The sequence below is a fragment of the Ischnura elegans genome, chromosome 8, assembly GCF_921293095.1.
Source record: "Ischnura elegans chromosome 8, ioIscEleg1.1, whole genome shotgun sequence".
In the NCBI taxonomy this organism is placed as follows: Eukaryota; Metazoa; Arthropoda; class Insecta; order Odonata; family Coenagrionidae; genus Ischnura; species Ischnura elegans.
In genome coordinates, this window is record NC_060253.1 from 55,716,057 (window position 1) to 55,737,734 (window position 21,678).

Sequence of the window (21,678 nt, forward strand, 5' to 3'; positions counted from 1 at the left end):
TTGAGCCATGATCTTCGAGTTTCGATTCAAATTCGATTTTTCAACTTCGATTTGACCATTGTGTTTAACCTCAGCAGCGTCGATAACGGCCAATGATGATCTCATCCATCCCAAGTGAAAGATTTTTCTCTTTGGCTGGTGAAATTGGGAAGGATCACTTTCGAACATCAAGAAAGCATCTCATTTAGTTTATCTTTCTTAAAAATCTAATGAAGCCGAAAAGTTCCAAGCGGTGATCCCAAAACTTTAATGTGGGTGCATTTTTCATAATCGTGCATCCAGGCTTTCTGAATGTTACATGGTGTGGACTAATGGCAGCCACAATAACTTTGGAGCCATTCACAAGCTTATCCGCGATGTTCATTTTTCTCAATATCATCGATTTTTTGACCCACAAACACACCCAAAAAGTAGAGGCATTTGGCAAAACTGTAATAGATAGAATATTTTGTATTTCGACAATTTTCCTTTGGGCTTCAGACGATTTTAGAGGGGGTCAGATTCTATGACTTTATGTCGTATCACGTCTCGTTCACCTCAAATACGTACTTGTACGAGTCAGTGATCGGAAGTGGGTTTTATAGCATATGGATATACATCATATTTGTTTTCAACCAGGCACCTACAAAGGGACCTCCATATAACGACGTACTCTGCCACTGGGTGACTGCAACGCCACGTTATTAAACATTTTTCTGGTTTGTGGATTTTCCATGCGTAAAAGGTGTTTTTTGAAAACAAATATATATGTTGTACCTCAATCTTTAGGTAAATTCATACGCCGCCTTTCGCCATACACATACGTCGGCCAGGATTAACCTCGACTACCCATTGGGTGCTTTCCATTCATCGACACACGTCAACACAAGTCGACTTGCGTCGCGGTTTTCGTGTTCCATTCTGGGTGAGTCGCCGACTGTTGTGAGACAAGTTAACAAACGATAAGGCGCAGGAATTGGAGAGTGATAAACAGTTACCGCGAGTCGACACTAGTCGACTCGTGAGTCGCATGAATGGAAAGCACCCATTGTCATCACCTCTTCCACCATTGCTTGATCGGACAGCACAAAAAAATAAGGTAATCCCTCCCTAATTTTCAGCAAACACCAGACCACTGTATTATACTTGTTTTCAAACACGCACCTACAGCAGAACCTCCATATAAGGACGTACTCTACCGCTAGGCGAGAGCAGCGCCACGTTTTTAAAGATTTTTCTGATTTTTGGATTTGCCATCCTTAAAAGGTGTTTTTTAAGTACAAAAATATATATGCTGTACCTCAATCTTTACGTCAATTCCCGCGACACCTCTCGCCGTGCACATACATCGGTCAGGTTAACCTTAAGGTGCGTTTACACTGTGTAACATGCTATATAAACAAGTTACATTTAACATGTTTCACGAAAAAGTTACAAATCCGGGTACCAAGTTACATGTAACATTGTGTTACAATACAAAATTTCGTGTTACATTACAAGTTTATGGTTTCCCGCACGAAGTGGGAAAACGTGTAACATGCTACAAAAAAGAGTTGAAGCGCATAGCCAGTTGACGGGTGGGCTAGGACTGAATATGTAACATGTTATTTATGCATTTTTGGCTACTCTGGACTCTTGCTATAAAACAAATGTTATAAACAACAAATGTTACCAGTAACTTGTTAAAAGTGTAAACCCACCTATAGAGTAAGGATCGGCATACCTACATTTACACTGTGGGGTTATCCTCAGCTTTCTAGAGTCATCACCCCTTCTACCACTGCTTTATAGGGCGGTACAAAAAATAAAGTAATCCCTACCTAATTCCGAGCAAACATCCGACCACTCGGAAGCATCCCAAACCACAACACGTCCCCTGCCTCTGGGGATGAATCCCTTCACCAGACCCTTGCACCAACAATTTCCTCACCTCTCGCCGACCTTCGCACCCTTGAGGCGAGAGAATCTCGGACACGTTCCCTCCCCCAAACAACCCTTCCCATCACCGCTAACTACCCTAGCCCAGCCTCACCGGTTCCCAGACGCCCATAAAACAAACCTCGCACTTGTTAAAGGGGAAAAAACGAGAGGTACACCCGAAGACGAGCGTTTTTAGGTTATGTTACGCAAGGTGATGATTCTACACAATACACATACATCAACATCTTATTTCCGACTCCAAATTGGCCTGCCTCTTCACGTTCATAGGGGTCTCATCCTTGAAGCTACGTGAGAGAGAATTTTTTCAGACTCGGCATTACAACTTTCCGTTATATTAATTTAGAGTACGAGGAGCGATATCTTTCGCATGCTACTTTCGCCAGACAGTTGCAATGGCGCCAATATATCTAGCTTCAATGACCCATAGGCCAAAGCGATATGTAGAATCTGAGTTTTTCCCGGCGTATGCTCTGCAGGAATATTTCTCGGGTTTCCCACCGGGTGTCGTATCGGGTTGTAGTTCCCAACGTTTCCATGACTAAGTCCGTCATCGTCATCAGGGGTTAATTCGTTAATCGTCATCATTAACCCCTGATGACGATGACGGACTTAGTCATGGAAACGTTGGGAACTACAACCCGATACGACACCCGGTGGGAAACCCGAGAAATATTCCTGCAAAGCGATATGTTCCATATCGGCAATCGAAGGAAGAAGGCTGAGTTGTCGCCATCGCCAGAAAATTCCGTATTGAATAACATTTAGTCTACAAAACCATTGAAAATAATGTTAGGCGACCACTTATTTAAAATTGGGAGCATGGGTGTAACCCAAGGGGTGGCAGGAGGGGGCAGCTGCCCCCCCCCCTTAAAAGTGAAAATAAATTTAGCTTAAAACGAAACTTACATGGAAGTAAAATAAAAATAATTACTATTTTCAAATAAATAATTCTATACACTAACGTAACGCTGTCATAATATTCTTAAAATTTTGGTTTCATTGACCTTTTCTGCGCTGAAATGTTACAACTTGAACGACTACGGCTTTCCCCCCCTAGTTTTGATCCTGGGTACGCCCATGATTGGGAGCCGTCTACCTTCGTCAGACAGTAGAGATGCTTAGTTACATTTATGCATAATATTAACGAATAATATCCTAGAAATTAAGTTAATTACTCAGAAGTACTAAATGGTCGACATGTAGATACGTATTCAAGGACGCCGACTTACAAAAAATATTGGGGGGGCCCAAACCGGGGATCTTGTCCCGGGAAATTTTATAAGTAGTTAGTTTTAAGTTTTTTAAGCATTTTAGAAGAGTCATATGATCAAAATTAGAACCCTGATAACTCGAATGTCGATATCTGGACACTCCGGGGAAAATTGACAAGCCTGAAACATTTTTTCCTCACACTCATAACGAATTTTTGAGGGGGCCCTAGCCCCCTCAAGCCCCATGGAGTCGGCGCCACTGTAAGTATTTCTTGCAAGTGGGTGATGCATGCCCTCTTTTTTCCGAAGTTTTGAGTACGTAGCGCAATGAATGGTATATGCTTGGGAAGAGCAAACCCCTACTTATTAATTTCACGCAGTGGCGTTGGCAAATGCTTTGGGGGCGAATGAGATGGCCTGGGGTGGCGATCCCCCCTCAGGCAACAGGGGTTCCGGAAAAAAATTTGAAAAACGACATGCCTGGAAATACATTTAGCATCATTTTAGCGCTTAAAATTTAACTTTAAACAGATGCAGTTATTATGTCAAAACTAGACTATAGTTTTGTATATTATTTTATTTTTCTGAGGCTTTGGGGGGGATCTATCCCCTCATACCCCCCATAGTTACGCCACTGATTGCACGAACATTTGTGGTAGTGCCTGCTTGTAGCTGAGTGCATGTTAGGGAGAAATACTCTTCCACTGTCATACATCCTAGAGGTATCTCGCTGGTTCTCATATAGATCTATATGAAGGCTACATGTTATTAAATCCTGATCACACGATCATTTTTTCCATCCCTTCCTAGCGATGGCTCCAGCTATCGCTCCAATGATAGCGGAATAAATGACTGTTTCACACGATTATTTTCCGCGATGGCTTCAGGGATGGAAATATGATGAAAAATGGCACGAAAAAATGACCGTTTCACGCCATCATTTTCCACGATGGTTTCAGGGATGGTAATAATTCCATCCCTCTTCCATCACTCAGCACGTCCTTTTTTCCATAGCTGAACCCATCGCTGGCGCCGTCCTTCAACCAATCAGAATTAACGGAGGTTAACAGCGGTTGTAACGCCACGCTTGGCATCCAATTGAATGACAGTTGTAAATATGGAAAGTAACAAAAAAGGCGATGGAAATTAATAATGGTGCGAATAACCGTGCGATTCAGAAAACGATTAATCGAGCCCTGAAAACCTACTGTTTGAATACACCAAAGATGAAGTTCGACATGAAAAAATTATAAAAAAACCTAGCCGGGATACGAATCCGTATCTCCCAATTGCACCCGTACGCGTGACTGCGTACAAAGTCACTTGTTTCGTGGGTACATTTCCTATCGTTTGAGCCATCATTCTGAGGGACAGAAAATGATCATGTGATTCAGGCTTCAAGGCGAAGTGAAACTTAACCGCGAGAAAATTAACAATGGGGGCAAAGGTTACAGTCCGGCCGCTGAGATTTGTCTGTTGATAGCTAGAAGGGGTAGGGGGCAAGGTTACCATGTAAGAAAGGGAAACGCCCACATCACATGTAAACAAAAGGGCTCCGTGAAGAAAGCAGCCAGAAGGGACGACGAGCAAGATGGATCCAATGGAAGAAACCTTTGCTTGGGCGATTCGCAGAAAGGGCTTGTTTTGGTGGTTCATATGCATGTGACAACGTTGTATGACTAGGCGTGAGTGGGTTTTTTTATGCTCTACTGTTACTGATTCATAATGCTGCGCCATAGATGGAAAATGTTTACATATAGAATATACTTGGATGGGAAGTGCATTATTAGAGGTTCATTTGGTGGATGGACCCCTGAATTGTATGTCCTAAATATTTAAACGGGTTTTGTATCAATTAATTCCCCCCTCTTGCTTGTAGGAGCCTTAACAATGAAATATGTTGTGTATAGTTAAATGCTAAAATAAGGGTGTTAGGTGCATTTAGGGGACAGCGATTGGTTGCAAACCATGTTGGGGCAGGGTTCTCCGCCTCTCCTTTTAAAGTGCCATCGGACAACTCTCGCTGGCTGGACTATAGGCCCGCATTTGCATTGGGATCCCTTTATTCCGTTCCCCAATGCTCAATACACTTGACCACGACGCTCCTCCATTTTGGAGAAAAAGAAGACCGTTCTGTGTTTATACTGGAGCAAACACTCCCAACCACCCTCTTCTCTACGCTACAGGGTAGAGACATACTAAGTGCTAGTTTGGGGGGCGAAAATGGTTAGAGCAGGACTCCATTTATCTTTTAAAAGATCGAGTCAACTCGACCGATGAAACGATTTCCACCCACTTTCACCACCTACTCCCTCGTAATAACACGACCCTCCATCGCCACTTCCTCAAGAGAACTCGAGGATTAAAAAAAAAGAACAAAAAAGAAACAGAAACACACCCGCCCAAAAAGAAGCGAACACTTAAAAACCTTTCCCACAGACGAAAAGATGACCCCAAGGCCATGTTCAGGCAGAAGGTTTTTTTTATTCGTTTCGAGGCATAAGAAGAAGGGCTATTCCGTGATATTATTTTTTTTTTCAAATAATTTTCATAATCGTTATCACGTTCATCCCTTCCTTCCATTTTTTTCACGTCCCGAAAGCGAGCCGATCGTTTTAGGGGTTAAAAGGAACAGTGTTTGGTATGTGTATTTGAGAGAGGAACGGTGTGAGAGATAATCAAAGGCTTCAAAATAATGCTCGGGGAATATTTCTGGGTTGGGGAGCGGAGGAGGTGGTACAGTCAGCTGAAGGACATTGGGGGAGGGGGGGAGGATTATTATTTGTTCGTGGAAGAAAATACGAGAAGAAGCGGGCGAGATCGTGATACCGGGGCGTAGGGAAAACTGTTCAAATATTTTAAGATGATTAACCGCACGAGAGAATGTATTCCACGTGAGTCAGCGCTGGGATGATTTTCCTCCACCACGCTACTTTGACTGATAGCGAGTGGAGGCGGTTTGGGCCCTTGGGGGAAGCGGAGATGCCGCCCCGTGATGCTACGGGTTGCTACGTAACGCATAAATAAACGAGCGTTCTCATGGAAGAACGACAGCGAGCATTTTGAGCCTCTACGTCCTCATCTGCGAGGTACCGTGCAAGCTACCACCAGGGTGAGTGGTACGGGGTAATAAGATGGCTTCCTATTTTTTTAATGGCATAAATCGAAATATTATTACTTTTGGAGTAGATACATTTCACGCTTCAAGAGTTTTAAATGACGATATCTATTTTTCGCGACCACACGAAAAGTGAAAAATTTCAAGCGCGGTAGGAAATTGCTTGCATTAAGAAAAAGACATGAATTGCCACGAGAATAGAATTCCCCGCGACAGGGAATCGAACCAAGGACCTTTGACTCTCCGGGTCCCAGCGCAGACCATACGCTATCCAGGTCCCTCAATTCCAATGGCAATTGGCCCGAGGCTCATGATACTAAATGTTAGGCCCTAGCGGTACATCACGGATGACAACGCGAGGGAGAAAAGACTTCAATGAAGCCACAACCAGATGAGAGCCTCAATCCTGCGATTATGCCGCGCATGGAGTTATATGTAATATTTCGAAGCCTAATGCCGCGTGAACCGCGGTGAAATATACAAGAATTTCCATGGGACCGTCAGCTTTGTAGGGTGCATAGAAATGAACGGTTTCCCAGAGTTTACAGTAACTTGAACTCAAACGGAAGGGCGGGTACCAAACACGGGCGGTCTGGCCAGGTCAATTGGTCGGCAATCGCCGAGGGCCCCGAGCTTAAGGGGGCCCCCGCAACCAGTGATGCAGCGAGGGGGGATTTTGGGGGATAAACCACCCCCCCCCCCCCGTAGCTCAGAGAAATTTTGAAGGACAATCCATTTCACTTAATTGGATTGATATTACTTAAAGAATAGTGTAAATATTAATAAAATATCCCTCAGAAGGCTGCAAAACTCACCATTTTGAACCATTTATATGGAAATTTTTCTAGCGGAGGGCCCCTGCACCTCCCGCTTACCCTGGCGGGTATTCCACACCCTCAGACACCCCAGTGTTTTGTGCCTAAAATCCTCCTTACCTTAATTCCTAGCTGCGCACCTGTCCGCAACGTTAGTGTCCATCGCGAAGCATATAAGAAAGGCGTAGTGAAAAAAGACTCATGAGTACTTGAACAAGTTTTTTTTCCGTAATGAAATTATACGTTTTCATTGGTTGCTTCATTTACAACATACTCTGTGTAATAAGATTGTATATAAAAAAAAATATAAGTGTCAGAAGATAAAAGAGAATCGCCCTAGACCGCCCCTGGTACCAAAGGTAAAACTTTCACTTCAGTAAACATTTGATTTTCTTCATCACACCCTACAGCAATTCGTAATTCGAATGCGCATCAAATGTGACGACAATGATCCAAACTACAAATTAATATAAACACAAATAATAGTTCCGAAACAAAGACAGGTTCTCTTGTACCAAAGCTCGATTAGTTGGAAATAGAAAAGTGACCCCAGCGAGAGTTTATAACCAGTGCAGAATCACACGATCACTTTTTCATCCCTAAAAATGATAGCTCTACCGATAGGTTTTCAGGGACCAGAGACATGACCGATCGACCCATCATTTTCTGAATCACATTACCATTCCCACCATCCCTTTTAGCATCCTTTGATGCGTCACTTTCCGTATTTACAAAGGTCATCCAATTAAAAGCCAAAAACCAAAGCCATGCTATGGTAACTGCCACGGAAAAAGGAACGTGCCCAATGATGGAAAAAGGAAAAATATTTCCATCCCCTCGAGCCATCACGGAGAATGATCTTGTGAACCATCATTTCTCTGCCATCAATGGAGCGATCGATGTCCCATGGAAGGGATGGAAAAAATGATCGTGTGATTTAGGCTTTTCCATGCGAAGCCAATGGGAACAGACTCCAAGCTAGAGATACATCACTAGCTTTGGAGAACACTCTTTCTTTGTAGCATGGTACTAATCGGGGAACGAGGTCAGGATCAAGGATGAGGTCCCTAGTGTACCCTTTCCAAATGAACCCCGCAACCCCCGAAATGTACCCCCTCTCCAAACACTGCCGATATTTTTTCTGGCCCTGAGAGAGTGTGCTTTACTATGTCCGTTCGGTTGCCGTTACGATCGTATGATTCTGAGTGGCTGGCAGCCAAAAAAGGCAGGCTCCAGAAAGTGTGAAGAACACAGATATATAAGTCTGATTTCGCGTAGGGATAAGATACTGTTGAAGGTTCTGAATCTGATACTCCAAAGAGTAATGGAAGAGAAAGTAGGTGAGGAGCAGATTGGCTTCAACAGGGGAAGGGGTATCGGAGAAGTCATTGAACCACAGAGAACAACTAGTATAAGATATTGGGAAAGAGGAAAAGATGTATGCTACTGCTTCATGGATTTGGAAAAAGCATTTAACGGAGTAAAATGGGATAAGCTAATGGAGATTCAGAAAATAAAGAGAGTAGACTGGAAGGATAGGAGGCTGATAAGGGAACTGTACAAGACAATGACGGTGGCTATTAAAGTTAAGGGCAAATTGACAGAGTAGATGGACCTGGGCAGGCGGGTAAGTCAGGGCTGTTGTCTTTCAACCACCCTACTCAATATACGCATTGCAGGGAAAAAGCGATTGGAGGACCTTGGGCGTACCCAGCGAGGGGGAGGAGGGGGTAGCTCCCCCCCCCCCCTTAAGAAGCAAAAAGCAAAAACCGCAAATGTCTTTAAGGAAAATAATATTTTTTCAAAAATAATTTTAAAAACTAATAAAGAGCCGTTACAGTTTCCTTAAAATGTTGGTTTCATTCGCTTTTTCCATGCTTAAATCTTACCTATAACTTGAACAACCATTTCTTGCCCCCCCCCCCCCCCAGTTTTGTTTGATCCTGGGTACGCCCTTGTGGAGGACAAAAAAATGAAATGCATCAGGTTTGCCGATGACATGGCGATTGTAGCCGATGAAAACCGAGCGCTTCATGAAATGATAAAAAGTTTAGAGGAAGGAATAAAATACTGCGGAATGAAAAGAAATGTTGTGAAAACGAAAGTTATGAGAGTAAATGATGACGGAAATGTTAAAGTTATCATCAATGGGGAAAAGGTAGAGCAAGTTAAAATGTATAGATGTTTATGAAGTTTACTGACTGAGGACTGGTGGAGTAAAACAGATCAATCCAACAATAGCTATGGGAAAGGAAGCTTTTAGTAAGAAAAGAAAGGTGGTATTTAGCAGCATGGGCCTTATCACATCTAGTAAAACTATTTCATAACCCTGGTCCATATTTTGCCTCTCCTTGGGCGATCAACAATCAAAACACTCAAGCTGAAAAACTCAATCGCATTCAAGATGGCTTCCATGAATAAACATGCTGAAGCCACGCGGCCAGACGAAGTGACCGGCAATTGTCGAGATGCATTCCCGTCTACGTCAATATTAAAACCACGAGGGAACTTGAACTAAAAACAAAGCTAACGGTTGAAGTTGACACCAATAGTAAACTCCGGCCAAACCTTCACACCGAAACAAATTTATCGTTACATGTCTGAAGCATAATATTCAAACATATTGTCAAACATTACCGTAAAATTTTCCTATGTGCACAGAACAGGTGGTCTGGTAAACGGAGATCTTTAGCGGAGGTGAAGATCACATCGCTGGAGATGCTTGAGGATGTTCCCCGGGTGCCTAATCCACGTTTAGGTGAATATGAGAGCGGTAAGCCATCACATTGAAATATTTTCCAAAACATAATCGTGAGCGAATCAACCCGTTACCACCGGTGGCGACGATCAACTCCACATTACTGATCCCATGATTCCCTAGGTACGACTGTCAACTGCATTTCAATTTATCGAGCGCAATAACCATAAATACTCTATAAACTCTATGGAAACAACGTTGCTCCTATTGGGAGTGAATAGAGGAGGTCCAATGCCATCCCAAAGAAGGCAGATTTCTGTTAGCTCTTCGGTCGCATTTTAATAGGTTTTCAAAAATGTCCGCGGCGCGCAGATGAGTGCAATGCGATCCACTTTTTTCCAATATTTTGAAGTAAATGTTTGTAATTGCGTGGATTAGGATTAAAAAGTCACAAATTCGATAGATCACATCATGTGTATAAAATTCGGAGTGACACCCCTAATTAAACCGTATTTCACGAGAAACGCGGATCACTTTGTCTCTCAGCGACGCGAGTGGCGAATTTTGTAAATCCATTTAAATGAAGTGGGCGACAACACATTTAGAGGTAGCCTTGAGGATCCACATTTATAAAATTCGGGGCGATTCGTGATTGCTCCACTAACTCATGGCAAGAATCATGGCGATTTTTGTACCCCAACTTCGACAGTAACGCACTCGCGAGGTACCTACCGGCATTCATTTCCCGTGTATTTTCTTAAACCACTGAAAAGTATTGGAGAAGGTATTATTCTCAACTACCATACATCTCGTAAACGATTTATAGTTCTGTGGAAGGAGAGGGATGACATTTTCATATTTTTATTTCCATCAATTCAACTTACTTGTTCTTAGAGGCACAACTAGTGGTGAAAGCTGTCCCTAGATAAGAATTTCCTGGGAGGAATGGGAGGCACACATTAGGGGGAAAGGGGTATGATAGTTTATATTCTCACTTCCACCCATAGGCAGATCCAGGGGGGGACAGGGCCACGTGCCCCCCCGCCCCCCCCAGAACCTCAAAAATATGCAAGATTTTTAATACTGCCCCATTATCATTGCGTTCAATTAGTATTACGAGATATCCTTGTGATCCCCCCCAGAACAAAATCCTGGATCCGCCCCTGCTTCCACCCGAAAAGTTAAGATTACATTTTCAATTATTCATTCTATAAGTTGATAAATCAATTCATGGAATCATTCTAAGTCATAGACATGTTATTCATCCAATTTATATGGATACTTTTATGTGGTTATTCGCCTAGCTGCATGGTAAGGTACTTTTTTTTTAAATGATCATCTGATAGTATAAAGATGTGTGGATCTATTCTCATTTACAGAGGCATATTTATTAATTTTTTTTGGCCGATGAAATGATCCAAATTATCCAAAATTCCACTCATCTGTCCCTTAGTGGGTGAGGTCTTCCTAACTGGCCCTCAGTAAATGGGCCATGAGGAGACTACAAGTGTCTCAAATGTGCTCTGCCCATCTCAGCAGAGGCTCTGGCCTCCTTGGCAAACTCTATCACACTGAGTGGTAGATTTGTGATCTAGCTACCACAGCTGAAGGCCTTACTTAAAAAAGGCACCTTGAGGAACCTTAACGGAGTGCTGTACTTGAAGTGACTACTACAAAGAACACCAGCAGGCATTGGACTTTCCCTGAAAAGTTCCTGCCACCTCCGGGATTTGAACACAGACCCATATGGTGAGGCGCCAACACTTAAGCAATCACACCAAACTGATCCTTTTTTGTACTTTTTTCTCCTGGTTTGTGCAATTACTTCTATTGGCATCTCCTGATTGGCCAGCTGTCACTTCAGTTTCAGAAGATGGTCCTATGTTCTACTGACATTACAGCCTGTTCCTCTATATATTTTATTACCTTGCAGCTGAATGTTGAAAACGACAGGGGAGTTACTTATCAAAATGCTGGAATAAGACATGGCGAATCTCACCTCGTGTGAAACTCAGGAGATCTATGTTCCTGAGATTAGTTTCTTGGCACTCAAAATTCATGTAAATCGTGTGACAGCAGATGAACACTTGCACATGTGCCATTTAGTTACTTATTAAGTCTATTAGAAACCAGAGCCCCTTGATTTTCAAGCCTCCAAAACACCTGAACAAAACATGCAGCATCGAAACGTAGGTTAAATTTCCTTTTTAACTGCTTTCTACGGAAACATAAAATGAGTGATTAAGCTTATATGCATAGTAAATATTTCGCTGAAATTATTTAGGGTATTCTCAGTCTCTGAGATTACCCATAAGCTTCATGACTTTGAACTCTAAAACATTATTAACTTACAAATTGCTTGTATTCAAATGAAACTGGATTCTCCGTAATGCAAAGTATAAAAACAGAAGCATTTTATTTTAAATAGAAAAATTTTAGGTTGCATGTACAGTTTGAAAATTGGGTGAAGGTAAAACTCACCATTATAGAAAAGGAAAATTTGATGAAATAAAGTAGAAATTTTAAAATAACAAAATCATTCATTTAAATATTGAGATAAATCCTCTAGAAGTTGATCCTGCCTAAACAGTAATTGCCGGTATTTTTCCCTCCACTCCTTTTGACAATTTTCTGTGGCACCCATAAAAGTCTTGATATCATCATCACTAAAAATTGTGCCTGAAAAGATGAAGAAAAGAAAATCAATTTTAGTCACGTATACTCATTTTAGAATGCACAAGAGTTAATCATGGCAAATGGGGGAGTAACCAGAAACTCCCTTCACGGAAAGAAATATTCACCGTCAGTCACTCACAGTTATGCAAGAGTCACAAGATTTTACATATTCCCGGCGAACACAATATATACTGTACTAACTATAATTCTCTGTAAATTTACTACAGACAAGAATAAAAATCATCTCAAGTGATAAGTTATATTCAGTGATGTCACGGTAAAATTAGCAGTGCAGGAACACACTTCCCTGTACTTCTTTTGGAAGTGAAATACTACTCTGTATGTTCTTTTATTACAAGCTATTATTTACCTTTAATTGCAAATTTTTTGTTTTGGTTTCGAATGTGTATATTAGAAATTTTTAGGCAACAAAATTGATAAAAGTGTTATTTGACTATTATGTCTTTTGAAAACACTGTTCCGGCACCATGACACCCCTGGTTATAATTCAAATAAAATTTTCAAGGATGTAATAACGAACGTCAAAAAATGACACATGGAGCTGCAGCAATCTGGCCTCATGGCTCAGTGATTCACTGGAACGTTGAACTTCAGTATGCCAAGCTTTGATAAAAACAAATAAGGTCTGAGAGAGGAATTCAGTTTTAAGCACATTGTGGGTCTGTGGCCCACTGTCATAAATATATTTCGATCTCTAAGAAAGACTGTCATGGGATAATAGCTTCATTAAAAGATGCAGCATTATATGGAACAAAAGCAAATATGGGTAAACTCTTCATGGGATTCTCACCAGGTTAAATTACCCGTAATAGTCAACGTTTCAAGCTTAGACTCGAGGCTCATCCTCACCTTTGCTGAATGTTGTTTTATTTGCTTGTAAATCAGATCACTTCGTGATCTAATTAATCCAACCTAACTAATCTAAAGCTTGAACTAACAATCACATCAAATAATAAAGTACAGCCGACTCCTGCTTATCCGGCTGCAGTTTATCCATGCATGATTTTCACTCTCGCTCAATTTTTTCCGTGATCTTTATAAAAATAAAAAATCGACGCAAAATCGTTGGAATTGCAGCATTAATGCTAGGATACACTATATCTATTATTTCCATTAGAATCTCCTTCGTGAAACAGAAGCGATTGCGTGCTAGCTGCATTCACGGGACCACCGTGTTCCTGTTTTCCAAGCCTCACGGTGCACGACCGCGCTTTGAGATCACGATGCACGTCCCGCAGCAGTTGCAACCCGGGCAACTTGTGCGAGACGCGACTACGTGGCTGGTACCTGACAGTGTAGTTTCCGATGTCGAGCAGCGGTTTTGAAGCATTCCTGCAAACCACTTTTCTGTATCAGTGATAACATAGCCACCGATGTGTGGTTTTTGAAACCAGGCCTTACAAGGAGCATCAATACGAGTACAACCAGGTTATCGCCACTAAAAAGATTGCGAACTGACGAAGAAAGCTCTCACTGAGTCCGGTAAGCACTCTAAAATCACATAATAACTGCATAAATATTAATAAATCGTTTGTTTTAGGTAAAATATGAACATTGCAAGACATTTAAGTGAAAGATTGGGTTATCCGTGTTTCCCAATTATTCGTGCTGTCTCTCCCCATCATTAGCCCTAATTATCAGGAGTGTACTGTATATGTACTCATTTTTAAGTACCTTCTTCATAGCAACAGCAAGCCTCCTAGAAACGCAAGTGGGAGGGGGTGTTACAGTATAGGACACCAGCCATCTACATATAAAAAGCAAAAGCTCAAACAAAATTACAACTAGCATTTATTAAAGTCCTTTATGGTTCGGGGGAAAAACGAATTCCCATCTATCGGTATCTCTCTTAATTTATCGCTTCTTTCGGACCTGAAACTATAGAGAGGCTCTAAGATGATGTATGCACTCCGTGTTGCTCTTAAAGATATCTGTTCTCAATTGTTCAAGTAATCTAAGCCTAGCTTGCAGCTTCCGAGTCTCTAGCGGCTCCCAGCCTAATTTGCTTAACATCTGGGAAATGCTGTCCGTATGCCTGCAGCAGTTTTTAACAAATTGTGTAGCTTACCTTGGTATTTTATTCAGTTCATGGATGAAGTCTTTCTACACCGGATCCCATATGCTTGCAGCACATTCAATGTGTGGTTGGACAAGTGCAAAATAGAAAATTTCATTTACCTACTTCCTCATCTGAAAATCTTTCCACACTATCCTAGACGAATCCTAACTTCTTCAGGGGTCTGCCACAAATATTACTTGTATGTGTTCCCCACGATAGGTCTGAAGTTATCCTAACATCCAGGTATGTACTTCGCTACGTCTGTTGCCTTTATATTAATACCATCCACAGCATTAACATGGTTATAGTTGGATGAACTCCACAAGAAATGTACTGCCGTGCATCTGCTCAGATTAAGTTCGAGTCACCACTCTTAGCTCCACAAAGAACCTTGTTTAAATCCAATGATGGAACTACGAAGTCAGATTTATCACAAATATTGCGATAGATAACAGCGTTGTCAGCAAATAAACGTATTTTACTGCTAATACGGGAGCAGAGTCAATCAGACGAATGAATATAATGAAAAAAAGGGTATTACGCTTCCTTGTGGGACACCTGATGTCACTTTAGCTAATTAGCGCTAATTCCATCAAGCACTACTTTTAATAGGGAACGATGATGCATGAAAATATGTTTTTCATTTGATATTCCAGCCTGAAATGGGCATCTTATAAGCTATCAAAAATATTAATTATGTATCCACTCTTTGGTTAAGGTTACAACCAACGACAAAATTTAAAAGAGAACGGTAGAATACATACATGGCCCCGTATTCCACCGAAGCATATCAGGAATACCACTGCAACTATTTGGAGAAGACTCAGGTAAAGATGGGTGAATAGAAGTTAACATTTCTTGTAAAAGTTGATCCTGTCTTTGCAGTTCCTGTTTATGTTTTTCATTAAAATTCTCCCTCTCTTTTTCCAATGCATTGAAAATAGTCTTCATGTCCTCATGATTCAACCCTTTTGCTAAAATGCAGAAGTTCATTACAAGTTGTGGGATTTTATTTTTAATAAATCAATTTCCCTACATCTAATACAATTAGACCTTGGTCAATCCAACACACTTTGGACTGGAGTTGATCATAGACCTCCCAAATTTTTGCGGCATTAGGTACAAATGCATGTCCCACCAAATAAAACAGACCAACTGTAGTATTCCGTGAAAATTACAGTTGAATAAAGTTATTCTCAATATGGTGATTTTCAGCAACAGCAATTCTTCTATGTCACATTTAATGTGAAGGAATCAATGGAAACAGATATTTGATAACTCATTTTGAAACCACATCTTTGATCTATCCTAAAATCTAGTGGAAGCATTGTTTTAATGGTTTATTGTTTAAAGAATTTTCTTCCAAATAATATAAATTAAGTATTTCATCCATTGCCATTTTTAATATTCTTTTGTCAATAATAATTTTTCTGTGATTAGGAATAATATATCAAAAAATTGGGATTGTTCTCTTCAGTAAAGAGAGAAAATAATTTATGAATCTCTCCATGCAATAACTTTTTGGAATCTAATTATTAAAATACTCCTCTTTTACCAGTTTATACCGGTTAAATTTTGTATTTTTCACATCCACAAGACATTTACACCATATATAGTGATTAACCCATTAGTGCATAGCGTCCGATATATCGGATGTGCGTATTTAATTTTTTTCTGGGCTTCAGTTGACATGCGCTTCATTGTGATACTATGTTAAGTTCCAATCAATGTCTGTCTTCTCCGCCTCGCTAATATTTTAGTTTCCTTCCTGAATTTATCGACTTGAGAAGCATTTATGTGAGACATGGCATTGAAAAAATTTTCAGTCACTTATAAATTTTTGGAGTATAATAATGGAGCAGATTAATTTTTAAGTGTCTTCTTCATAACAATACATACCGTATATGTCTGAATATGGTCCCCCCTTTTTTTCCAAAAATGCCTGTGGTAAAAGTAAAGGGGGGGACTATATTCAAACGCATTTTTTTAACTTTTCCCGATACTGAAGCCTCAAAATTAGGGAGGGGGACTATATTCAGAGGGTGACTATGTTTAGAGAAATACAGTAATCGCTTGCTCTCCTTAAAGAGGTAACTTTTCTAATAAATGAAAGAAAATACGTACCTTTAATTAAAAAGACTACCAAAAATACAAAATGCATTTCTGCTCCACCTTGAGAATGGGGAAGATTTTGCATAAAAACATGTTTTTCATTTAATATACCAACCTGATATGGGGGGCATCTTAAAACTTATAAGTTATAACCTATCAAAAACAGTAATTATCTGCTCTTTGGTTAAGGTCCTATCCAACTACAAAGAAACCTTTGTCAGATTTAAGGAACATAGAATGGAGGAATACATACATGGCCCTTTATTCCACTGAAGCATATCAGGGATGCTGTGGCTGGGACTATTTACAAAAGATTCAGGTAAAGATGGGTTTGCAGTAGCTTCCATTTCTTCTAAAAGTTGATTCTGTCTTTGCAGTTCCTGCTCATAGTTTTTCTTGATATTCTCCTTCTCTTTTTGCCAGGCATTTCTAAAAGGCCTCCTTTCCTCATGACTTAAGCCTTCCTCTGCAATGCAGAAGTTAATTATAAGTTATAGGATTATAGGTTTAGATCATTCCAAACCACCATAACATACACAATGAGAGCTGGGTCATTCCGGCACACTTCACCTGGAGTTGACCATTGGCCTTTCAGATTTTAATGAAAATTAGTATATATGTTCACCTACACAAATAAAATACAGTAAAACCCCGTATTTGCGTTATCGGAATTTACGTTTTCCCGCAACTTGCAAGTTTTTTTCAGGGTCCCGTCATATTTCCTATCTCTCCAATGTAAATAGAACCCTGTATTTACGCCGTGTTTTTTTCGTTTTCCCGCCATGTGCATCACGACGTGCCGACTAAAAAATTTTTTTTGCGTACTAAAACAATTAATCGCGCATATCAGCCCTAAAAACTGTCTTTTGGCTTCCTTTCGCGCATTTTTATTTAGAAATCCAAGAGAAAGAGACGTAATGAGAACTATTTTCGGGAAGAATTTGAATGTGGCGGGACAGAACGCCACTAACGTCGGAAAGTTGAACTACGTCATCTCGTTTTCTATCAGCGGCGAAAAGATCCACGATATGAACGTAGGTGTTTAGAGCAATCGAGCTATGTATTAATTATAATGCAAGAACTCCTGAAGGAATGTTGACAATAATCATGTAGTCGATAATTTGATACGAGAGTTTGAAAGGAAACCAGACGTGATGAAACGTGATAAATGCCGGAACTATAAAACTTGGCCGACAACTGGGATCATTTGCGCTGACTTCATTCAACAGTTGCGTAGCAATTATGGGTTAATTAAAAACTTTAAAAAAACTTATTTAAACTTGAATAATCCCATTCAAATAGCAGTGTATCGCAAAATATTGTAACTTTCAAAAATTATGAAGTTCCATGACAGTTTGTACTACGCATTTGATCGCCGAGGGGTAGTTCAGATACTCGTGTGTAGCCGAGTTACCCTCAATTCGTTCGGGAAATAGAATTGATCCGGCTTGAAAATGGAAATTCGAGGTGAAAAACGGACATTTTTAACTGACGAGAAAATGAAAATTTTAGAGATGGTTGATTCCCACACCGGAACCCGCATCGATTCAAACGCTGGCGAAGCAACTCTAATGTTGGGACTGTCAACATTCAATACCGTGGTGAAAAATCGCGATGCCATTGTAAAATATGCAAACCAGTGCGGACATTTATCAAAAAAGAGAATATATGTGAAGAATTCCGGGTAAGAATAAATAGAACGAATTCTAAAAAAGTAGTTTTTAGGTGCAAGATCATCAAATGTCCCTGCAAATGGTGTCATCTAAAGGCCTGTTTACATAGTACATTAACCCGTACAAGTTAATGCCTAAATTATGAACACGAAAATGCACCGTGTATTCACCCAACTTGTGCGTATGCATGAACAAAAAATAGAACCTGTTCAAATTTGGTTCATGCATTCATAGTCGGATTTAGAGGCAGGGGACGTGACCCCCCAGATGCTTAAAAAAATAGACAAAATTTGAATACAGTTATCATAGGAGGATCTATGGGAAGGGGGGGGCACGTGCCCCCCCAGACACTTAAAAAATATGCAAGAATTTTAATACAGTCCGGTTATCATTGCGTTCGTTTTGTATAACGTGGTATCATTGTGCCCCCCCCCCCCCTCTCCAGAACAAAATCACGGCATTGCTTGTGCCCCCCAGCAAGAAATCCTGGATCCGCCCCTGATGATCATCATTACGTTCGCTTTGTTTTGTGTATTACTCAAGGAGGCTCAATCATTTAATTCAATAAGAATAACTTTGATATAAAAATAAAGAGAATTTTGTAAAGTCATTGTTATATCTTGTTTTTAATCTCAATTAAGACAAGATCTTTCGCCTGTCAGGCCCTCTGTGCCCCTCCCAGGAAAAAATCCTGCATCTGCCCCTGCCTACATTCGTACATGTCCCGTTCTGGTCCACAAAAATCATTCATGCAAGCAGAAATTAACTCGTACGTGTTAATGTATCGTGTAAACAGGCCCAAAGGCCCTTGAGAAAAGGTATTTCCCCACAAGATTGGGAATCGAAGATTCCACGGCATCTATAATGGTTGGTAAGATAGATTCAAAATTAGGTAGTCTTGTATATAAGACGGTGAGTAGTGAAAGCAAAGATGTTAACATAGAGACAGCAACTCAGTGGAAAGAATCTGAATATTTTAGAGTTCTGGAAGGTTACAGTCCAAAAGATGTTTTCAGTGCAGACAAAACAGGATTACATATTTTTAAATTTTTGCTGCCAGCAAAAACACTGTGCTTCAGAGGGAAACAATGTTATGGAATAATGCCTAGTGAACAATTAAAAAATTAACATTTCCAAAGCCAGTATATGAATAAAAGTGAAAATTCTCTATTTCCCACAATTTGCATTTTCCCGCAATTTACACTTTTTTTCTTGGGTCCCTAGAAAAGTGTAAATAAGGGGTTTTACTGTATTACAATTGCAGGGTTCCGCAAAAATTGAAAAACAGCGGAATATAGCTAGGCTCTTCCTGGGAGTTTGAATACATAGTTACATTACACTGTCGAAAAATTATTGGAGGTTAATTCATTTCAACTGTCCTCTTGGAACAATTCAAGACACATTAATTTTCATTCACCTCCTAATTCTGACACAATTACCGTATTTCCCCGAATATAGTCCCCCTCCGAATATAGTCCCCCCCCCTAATTTTGAGGCTTCAGTTTCGGGAAAAGTTTAAAAAATGTGTTCGAATATTGTCCCCCCCTATACTTTTACCACAGGCATTTTTGGAAAAAAAGGGGGGACTATATTCAGACATATACGGTACTGTCTAAGTTCCTCATAATCTTCACTATTTTACAGTAGCCCAAGAGTTCAGAAGAGAAAATGCACTAGGGGATTGGAAAAATGAGAATATGTCGGTGCATGCTATTCATTATATTGCCTAGTCCAGAAATAGCTCATATGACTTGACTCAACTCCCACAAGTATATATTTACAACTTGACTCCAGATTAAAATAAACCACTTTTACATACTGACTCTTTAATGTTCATCAATTGTGGGCAAAAATTTTTCTTGAGTTTTATCAATGGTAGAAATTGCAATTTCACTTTTCTCTACTCTGTTTGTGACAAATATAACAATTATGGACATACAGGCTATCAATAAAAAAAACAAACAATCAATGCCTAAAGTTACAAGGTACGATGATTAAAGGCATTGCAGTTGACCTAACCTTTGAACAAACAATTAGATCAAAAAAGAGAAAATGATAATTTAAGCCTTGTCTTAACATCATACCACTCCAAAATTTAACGTTGCAATTCTGTTACATAGAGAAGGTGCCTATCTCATGTAGTAATTCTATCTAAAGAAGTAATATTTTTTGACCCGACAGTCATATTATAATTTTCAACAATCATCTTTGACCACATCAATATGTTAAATAACACTGAAAAAGACTTACGTTTTCCCAAATCCAAAGTGTGCACACTAGGTAAGCCATTGCTGACATTGCTTGTGGATGACTCTTGTATGGAAGCCTGAATGGTAGATTCAGATTGAAGGACAGGCTCTCCAGACTGACTCTTGCTAAAGATATCATCAAGGAGCTGAAATTGATAATAATTTATTCTTATCAATGAAAAATGACATCATTTCATAATAGAGTACAAAGTATCAACCACTTGCACCAGGAGAAAATTAATAGAGCTGAGGTCACACCCACTGATGGATAACACTAGACCTTCCCCTCATGGTATGGTAAGTTTACTATTTTACTTTTGTATGTGTTTGTAGCCAATACATAGCTTGATGCATCACCCAGTTGTACTTCACCCTGTGACACCTATTAATAATTTAACTTGCAACTAATGCCATTCTAAATTTAATGCTCATCTTGATACTGCTGTGGCATGAAAATGATATATGTAATGAAAAATAAAAAAATATTTAGGGTTTTACAGTTTCGCAGGAATGAAAAACAGGATGCAAAATTGAATGTCTTTTTTTATGCCTAGTGAATCATGTTTATTCAAAGACACAAATTAGATCTTTAATATGAATTGTATTGATGTAAGTCACTTTTTAGCACCTATTTGACAAACACCAATTAAGACTAAAACTTATGCTTAATATGGCAAACATATGAGTTGAGGCTGTAGGATCCTTGGGACCTTCACGGCTATGTATTAGTCTTAAATATTGCGTACACAAGGCTCAAAATCACAAGAAACAATTCCATTAACTAATAAAAACTTAGAAATGAACACAAATGTGCCAGAGTACTATGTAACACCATTATGAAGTTTTGTCTGAAGATTTTCGCAGCTTCTTATATCAATCTTGCTGGTTGCTTTTGCAAAATGATGCGTTGGAAACATTTTCTTCTCAATATTTCACTCCTACTGGGAGCGTTTTCAAGAGCAGGAGAGGGAAACATCCAAGCCCCGATCTTATATAGGATTCATTATCCCATTGTTGGCCTGATTTGAATTTTCCAAAGAAGGTGATAGCTGCTGGGCATTAGATTGGGCCAGGAACCCTTTCCATATTAAGCTAAGGTTATTGCAAAAAGGCCAAATAATTTCAA

At 39.9% G+C, this 21,678-nt stretch overlaps 1 protein-coding gene across 6 annotated transcripts in view; it reads right to left on the reverse strand.

The window, feature by feature from the left end:
* Window positions 1-12,152: 12,152 nt before the first annotated feature.
* Window positions 12,153-21,678, reverse strand: part of LOC124163440 — a 37,430-nt gene continuing 27,904 nt past the window's right edge. For 4 of the 6 annotated variants that reach the window (XM_046540348.1, XM_046540350.1, XM_046540349.1 and 1 more), the window contains 4 exons: window positions 20,554-20,698; window positions 16,884-17,096; window positions 15,283-15,492; window positions 12,153-12,441 (listed from right to left, as the gene is read on the reverse strand). In XM_046540348.1, the coding sequence (XP_046396304.1) occupies window positions 12,299-12,441; window positions 15,283-15,492; window positions 16,884-17,096; window positions 20,554-20,698 (711 nt within the window). In that variant the 3' untranslated portion in view covers window positions 12,153-12,298. The remainder of the gene's footprint in view (window positions 12,442-15,282; window positions 15,493-16,883; window positions 17,097-20,553; window positions 20,699-21,678) is intronic. The other 2 variants (XM_046540353.1, XM_046540352.1) reach the window with 2 other exon arrangements.